General features: G+C 40.0%; 1 protein-coding gene across 1 annotated transcript; it reads right to left on the bottom strand.

Annotated features, from left to right (window-relative positions):
• Positions 1–711: 711 nt before the first annotated feature.
• fsta (follistatin a) lies at positions 712–7331 on the bottom strand. Its single transcript, XM_060883520.1, has 6 exons — positions 7144–7331; positions 5482–5673; positions 4820–5038; positions 4024–4248; positions 3417–3650; positions 712–1840 (listed from the first exon to the last, which is right to left on the bottom strand). The coding sequence occupies exons 1-6, from the start codon at positions 7220–7222 to the stop codon at positions 1731–1733; spliced, it is 1059 nt and encodes a 352-aa protein (XP_060739503.1). The 5' UTR covers positions 7223–7331; the 3' UTR covers positions 712–1730.
• Positions 7332–7877: the final 546 nt, after the last annotated feature.

Below are 7877 nucleotides of genomic sequence, written 5' to 3' on the forward strand. Positions count from 1 at the left end.
GCTTCCTGTTTTTCCTCATGGTAATGGATGACCAAAGGATTTAACATGTGTGCAACCTCATATTTGGTCACAAACAACAAGAAAATTACTGGAAACTTTATTTTTTTTTTTTAAAATGGCATAGTTTTAGGCAAAATAAATATTTTGCCAGGTATTTTAATAAGGAAAGCTGTAATGAGGGTGGCACAGTGGTGCAGTGGGTAGCACTGCTGCCTCACAACTCCAGAGTCCTGGCTTTGATCTCAAGCTTGGGTTACTCTTCATGTATGTCTGCCAGCTTTCCTCTGGGGTTCTCTGGTTTCCTCAGCCAAACAAATCTCTGCCAATAGTTGGTCTAAATATCCTCTAGGTCTGAATGAGTGCATGTATGATGCCTTATGTTGAACTGCTGCCCACCCAGGATACACTCAGTATCCAGACACCCTGACAAGGATACGGTGAGGTCTCTTGAGAATGACATTTGTTGGAGAATTTGTAAGTAGTTTTCTGTCCAATCGTTTGCCTTTAAAGTTTTCTATATATAAACAATCGTTAAGTACACCAATAATTCTGAAGCTGGCTGAAACACCACATGGTAATTAAGTTAGTGAGATTTCTATATACAAGTTCCCCAAATACCATTCCAGCATGTTTAGTTTTTAAAATCCAACCTAAAATCACAAGTTAGCAACAGTTTACACAAAGCAAAAAAAAAGCTCCAACTCGCCAAGATAAAATCACATTCATTTTATTTTTTTTTATTGTTTCACTCTTCATATCTGTACAAATACCATCAAACTTTGTATATACATATGACATTTACATTAAAAAAATACAAAACTATATATTTATAACTATTTTGTGATGTCAGAAAATAAAAATGTACTTTAAAAATGACAAACAATAAGAACCGATACTGTTCAGTATGTTGATACTCAGTCCTACATCACATCAGCTCAGTCAGACGGAGGTCTTATAGAGCAGAGCGTTGGCTATGATCATACATCAGAAACGTGTTAGTGGCACTTTTTTTTCTTTACAATAAAATATCAGACAATGTTGAATAGCTGAATACATACAACTAAGACAAAACACCAAAATCTGGAGAAAAAAAAAACATAAAAGACAAATCTTTTTTTTTTTTTTTTTTTTTTTTTTTTTTTCTTGAGAACTGGTTCGTGAATGAAATGTTACCACGTTGCACTGTAGAGCGAAATGTTGAGGAAAATCCATTTGGTCAATTTGAAGAGTAAACAAAACCAGGAACATGTCATTTACATTAAAGAGTGACAGTTTTTTTTTTCTTCCCAATAAATAAACACACAGGCTGACATGCAGATAAGTGTGAAATAAACATCTATGATAGTAGAACGGATAGCGATAAGCGGATTTTTACAGCAAGGGGAATGCAATTTACAACTTGAAGAAGACTTGCACACTTTACACTCTATAGCATTCACAATAAATAACACTGCTTCTCTTTGGACAAATATAGTTCATAATAATAATAATAATAATAATAATAATAATAATAATAATAAAACCAAGTGAACACAAAAATAACATGATCAAGATAGTACGTCAGACATCGAAAAAGTATAAATTATGAAACACTGCATAAATAAACATCTATCAGACTGAACTATATGTATACTTCCTTTTTTTCGTCGAAAAATAAATTAGCATACACATTTGTACAGTGTGGACATGGTTTTCCTTGCCACAGGACTTTTCCCCTGGCTGATGGCTGTTTATCCGTCCAGTATTGGTGATAAATGGACGGAAGCCATGTAGTCCTGGTCTTCATCCTCATCCTCATCATCCTCCTCGTCGTTGTCCTCCTCCTGGTCTTCCGTAATGGCTATATGGGAGAATATACGGTAGCTGTTGTATGAATAAAGACCACAACAGCGCAGAATCTAAGTGAATGCTTGTGTATTCCTTCTGTGATTGCCAGCTATTATTTTATTTTGTGTGTGTTTGTATAGTGTGTATTTGTATGTGTGTTCGTGTTTAGGCAACAAGGCAATTCTGCCCTCACACTTAATTACACAACAAGCTTTACGTAATCATGGACAGAGAGTACAAGAGAGTTCTGATCATTTGTGTGGGGGTGGGGTGTGTGTGTGTGTGTGTGTGGGGGGGGGGGGGGGGGCATCATTGGCTCAGCTCTAATTTCGCAGATTCCTGTAAGAGGACAAAACAAAAAAAAGTGCTCTTGCGTTATAGGATTGGCTCTTATTGGTTCATATTTTCCATTTTGGACACCGTGCACGAAGCTCTTCCCATGCTCTAGACTGACCTCAGCAAACCAGTCACACTTTTGAGGTATATCATTCTACAGAATTCTTTACAATGGGAAATTGAAAAAAAGAAAGAAAGAAAAGATACACAGAGAAAAAAACGGAAAGAAAAAACGAATATGCAGTCCATTATAAGGACTTGGAACCATGTGTGATGTCTCAGAGATGTTACAGACTTTCTGAACACAATTAATCTTTAGCCAAATTGGAATAAATGGTTAAAAAGTTAGTTTGTCTGGTTCCAGGCCCTCACTATATCCTAGTAAGACAAGACATTCACAACAACACTACTCAAACACAAATAGTTGTAAATATGTAAGCACTGTTTTTTGCCTATTCCTGCAAAACGGTGCAGGTTCCATAAGGTGATCGTAAACTTGGTCCCTTTTTGATTGTTTGATTGTGTTTCCCAATTATGATTGAAGTGGAATGTCACAGATCGTATGTTTGTTTGATTTCAGGGCTGTAATCCTGCTAACAAGTAGTCTATAATGTCAGAAAAATAACTCAATTTAAGCTTTATGCACCAGCACCAACATTACAACCACCTTATGCTTGGATGCTATTGTTTTCTAAACCTTGTACAGATTGGCATAGATGTTATATGGTGACATAGTGCATTTTGAAATGATTGATTACAGCCAAAAGCAAAAAAAAAATTAAAAAATTAGACAACAGTAAAAATAAGAAAATAATAATAATAATTACATGATTATCATGAATTTAGCATTATGGAATTAACAAGCTGGTGTGATTTCATGTTGCATTGTCTCTAATACCTACATCAAAAGAAACAAAACAAACAAAAAATAGGCAGCCTGCTTGGGTAAAATGTTGGCAACCTTGGAGTGAGAATCAAAAGTTACAGTGTGTTATCTCTGGAAAAATAGTCAGCTCATATATTGTTGTTAGTTGTATGAATTAGTAGCTACTCTTCTGTGATTTTTCACAATATTCATAATAAGTGAGAATAACTGTATAAAGTCAGTCATGCACTTCCGATGTTGAGTCCTCTCTTAGATCTGGACAGCGGGTTGGGTTGCAATGCATTTTACGAAGAAAGCAAGAGGATTGATGCTGGAAGTGTGTGATGGTGGCACTGGATTGTCTTTTTTTTGGCTAGAGGTTACTTACAGTTGCATGATCCTGTATGCTTAACCTCCAGCAGTACGCCCATGGAGCATGCAGCTTGCTTCATAGCGCACGTGCTCGGGTACGAGGTGTTGTCGCTCGCGCACACCGCCTCGTCCGCGCGACTCTCGGGACACGTCTCGTCAATGCAGATTGCGCACCGGCCGCGTCCCAGTCGCTCATCCCACAGACACTTCTTCCCTCCGCTGCACTGGATATCATCGCACGATTTTGCCTCTGGAAAATAAAAAACGGAATAGAAACCGTTTTATACAGATGACGACTGGGCTCGCGGGAACCGCAAAAACAGAAAACAGATGCTTTATTTTGGATCTACATCACATGAGGCAAAAGGGACGAGCATACTTGTTGTTTAACAGCGCTCGGGAGGTAAAGGTTGCACAAAAAAGTGAGTTACACTCGTTTTGTAATAAGAGAGATAGGCTGATGTGGCCAACATCTGCAAGCAGTTAGACACCCACGACTTTTCTTTGCAAAATAATAATTGCAAGCCATTGTCATGGGAGTAAGTAAGGTCAGGACTGGTTCGGAATGTTGGCGTTAAGATCAGCTATCGAAACGTTAGTATTTTTCCAACCATGTCACTCACTGATGCATTTGCCCTCATAGGCCACGCCGATGGATTTGCCCTGCAGGCACGTGGCTCTCCGTAAGTGGCAGGCACTGGCGTAAACGATGCCATCATTGCCGCACAGGTACTGATCAGGTGATGTCACCTCGGGACACACGCGGTTGCACGTGACGCAGTAGGCGTTGTTGGTCTGATCCACGACGCACGTCGAACTGCCAGGGCAAAGCACATCACGGCATGTCTCTGAAGGAAAGAGAAAGGAAAAAACAGAAGGTAATCTTGGATAGATACGTTTTGGCTTTTTCCAATCCCCCCTGAATGGTGGGTGAACGAGCTGCCAAAAATCTTGAAAATCTCTCTTGTATGTCAGCACTGCTTTGTATTAAACAATTGTTATTCTTTCATATTTTTCTGTGGTTTCAAAGTCATATGCTCAGAGTAGGACCCACAGAATGAAACTGGAACATTATTGATTTATTAGATCATTATTCATCCATCCATCCATCCATCCATCCATCCATCCATCCATTGATCCATTCATTCATTAATCTATTCATTCAATTATCTTCCAGGGATGTTTTATTCTGGGTTTATGGGGGGAGGGGGGACGGATATCATGCATGACATCATGCATGCACGTGTTTACACCTAAGAGCAATTTAGTGTCACCAATCCATTTACCCACTTTTCTAGGAGCTGGAAAAAAAAAATCAGAGACTCCAAAGCACATTCCTCACAGGTTCAGACTCAAACTGTGGACCTTGAAGCCATGAAGTTAATAAAAGAAACAAACAAACATTAGTCTAACACTCACTTTTGCATTTGCCCTGGTACTGCACCTCCAGATCGGGATGTCCTTTACACTTCGATTTCAGGAGTGCACATTCATCACGGTAGGTTTTTCCATCGGAGCCACACACCGGCCCCTTCCAGGTGATGTTGGAACAGTCAGGGGCGCAGACGCAGCGTGGCTTACTCCTCCTGTTCATCTTACACTTCTTCCCAGGTCCACAGTCCACGTTCTCACACGTCTCTAGAATTCAGTAAGGTGGAAAATCTCATTAGGTTTAGTTTGATCTCACTGGGTAATCTAAAGGCAGTGAACGGAAAGTGAACAGATCATTTCATAGAAATAAACTTAAATGAGTAAACACTGTGACATCTTTTTTTTTGTCTAAAGCTGTAGCATAATATTTCTATTTTCTTATTTTTTTCTGGATGTTTTTCCATTTATGTAAACCTTTAGGTCAAAGTCCAGATACTGTACTTTGTTCAGTTAAACAAATATTCCCAATTTCTGCCCACATTCTCCAGGTGCTCTTTTAGATTCTTGGAAGACATTGGAGATCTTTAGAAATGCCTTAAGGCATCTTGCTTCAGAGGTGTTTGTTTAGTTTATATTTTCGAGCATGAATGGTTCAGTGAGATGTTTCCTGTAGCGCATTCAATTATTTGCCAGTGCACTCCCACTCGCACCTTTGCATGGCATGCAGTTGGGTGCCCCTCCATTAAAGATGGTCCAGCGAAACAGGGTACTGTTGGGAACGTCCTCCTCGGTCCAGTAGGTTCCCAGTCTCCCGCTCCTGCAGCACTCCTCACGGCTCATGCCTGGCATGTAGAGCACCTGGCAGCGGCCGTTCTTCCCCTGCTGGAGCCAGCAGTTCCCAGCTGAAAGAAAAAAACAGGAGGGGGTGGGTGAAGGTGGGAGCTAAAAAACAGCCAGTCGCATTAAAGTCTGAAGCCGTTGACCCAGACACAACACGTGCAGTCTGTATTAACCGCGCCGTCTATTGACTCTCCAGGGTTGCCAGATCGTTCGGACTTAGTTCTAATGCAATCAAAGTTGTCATACTCGTTACATTGCATCCTGCTATCAATTGTTACTAAAATAAACGTCTTATTGTATCCAATACTCCAGCAAAGGCAGGAAGACGCCCAAACCACACACACACACACACACACACACACACACACACACACACATATCCCTCCCCCGCTGTCTCATTTATAAAAAATGATGATTTATGTACTCGGATTTTTTTTAAACAAGAGCACTTTAATCCCAAACAAACTCAATGTTCCACTTAATGTTCCAGATTTGTTCCCGAGATGATCAAACAGGAATAATTTGTGGTTAATGAGGTTAATGCCGCCCATTTAAACAATGTGAGCACCAGTCTAGACTCCAGTTCCTCCTGCGCGCTCTGTCTGCGCTCCCCACCGTCTCACCTCTCATGCACCCGGCTGTTTAGGCTCAGATCTAAGCAATTCTCTCATCCGTAAACAACAGCATTTTGTGGATCAATAAATATGAATCTGAGTGCTGTTTTTAATCCAGCTGAGACACGCTACCCTAATGCCCTATTTATTTATTAATATCGCAGCTCTGGTGCCTCGGGGAGTCCATGCGCCAGACAGTCCAATTAAAGCCTTCAGTCCCAGCAGGGTTCATCAAACTTTTCTTTACAGGATCGCGTCACTTCACGACTGCATTCAAGCATCAAATGAGGAAAAAAATGCAAATGTTCTTTTTCTTCTTCATACTATTTTTAAATCATTTCCCAGGTTTGGATGTTGGTTGGATAAGAACCCAGGCTTCTGAGCAGGATAGAAAAATGCACTGAAAGCTGCCCATCAGTCATTAAAAAAAAATGAGTCTGATATTAAACTCGAAATCGTTTGGAATCCTTTGCACATCTGACATGCTTGCACATGATTCCCATTCAGCTCGGAATGCTGAGATTCCCAAATGGCGCTATGGATCTGTGGTCAGTGTTTTCCTCAATTAATGACTGATATTTAATGCTTTGCGTTCCAAAATGACACAAAACTTTATGCGCAAACACCGGCCTAAAGTCCTCTTTATCTGTTCATTATATAAACCTCATTTTCTTCTGGATCCATCAGACGCAGCATGACACGCACCTGTCTCTCTCTCTCTCTCTCTCTCTCTCTCTCTCTCTCTCTCTCTCTGACCAGCACTGACATTTAAAAAGCAGGACCAAAACTTTTGCACAGCATTAATTAATGCATTACGCAAAATTTGCCATTAAAAGATCCCGACGGGAAAAACAAACAATAAACAATAAAAGAAAGACTGTCATCCCCGTGACATGACATGCAGAAGTTAGTACTCACCTTGCACTTTTTGCTCTTGGATGAAATGACAGAACCACAGGAGTAACACAAGCTGCACGCGCTTTAGCATCCTCAACATGATCAGGGCAAAAAAGTGCTGGAAGAATATGGAGACAATCTTCAGCGCAAAATACCTAATCTTCTTAGGAAGGCAGTGCTGAATGAAGGCTTGTGTAGGCTATGTATGTGTGAGCGTGAGTGTGATCCACCTCTTTTTAAGTGTTTAAGGGGGTCTCGGGCCGACTGGCTGAGTGGGCGGAGTTTTCCTCTCTGGGGGCGGGGACAAGGACTGGGTTTTTTTTTTAATCCTGAAGTTATTTTTTTTCCCTTCAGTCCTAATGAGATGACGTCTGCTTGAAACTTTTTTCTGAAGGTCTGACATCAAAGTGGTGGCTAATAGATGGTAAACTTGTAACGGATGTGATGTGGATCGTAGGCTGATCTTCAAATAACTTGTATGTACTTGTAATAACCAAATGAAAAGGTGACAATGAGCCAAAAATCATCTCCAGGTCGAAAGATGGAGAAAATCTAAAGAACCTTTAAAGTAGCCAAAAAATAAAAATAATAATAAAAAAAAAAATAAATAAATAAATAAATGCGTTTATTTGTGTTAATGCTGAACTGGTCATTTATAACCTATTAAAGCAGTAAATGAAAAAAAAAAAAAAAAAAAAAAAAAGGCAGAAGACATTTTTACGCATCTGATCACTTCGACCTAGTTTCCTATTCTG

Source organism: Tachysurus vachellii, chromosome 12 (assembly GCF_030014155.1).
Source record: "Tachysurus vachellii isolate PV-2020 chromosome 12, HZAU_Pvac_v1, whole genome shotgun sequence".
NCBI lineage: Eukaryota > Metazoa > Chordata > Actinopteri > Siluriformes > Bagridae > Tachysurus > Tachysurus vachellii.

Coding starts and splice junctions, on each gene's coding strand:
- fsta (XM_060883520.1), bottom strand. CDS start 7,222: ATGTTGAGGATGCTAAAGCGCGTGCAGCTTGTGTTACTCCTGTGGTTC. Junction 3,651..4,023: donor CTATGAGGGCAAATGCATCA/GTGAGTGACATG, acceptor TTTATTTTCCAG/AGGCAAAATCGTGCGATGAT. Junction 1,841..3,416: donor GCATACAGGATCATGCAACT/GTAAGTAACCTC, acceptor TCTCCCATATAG/CCATTACGGAAGACCAGGAG.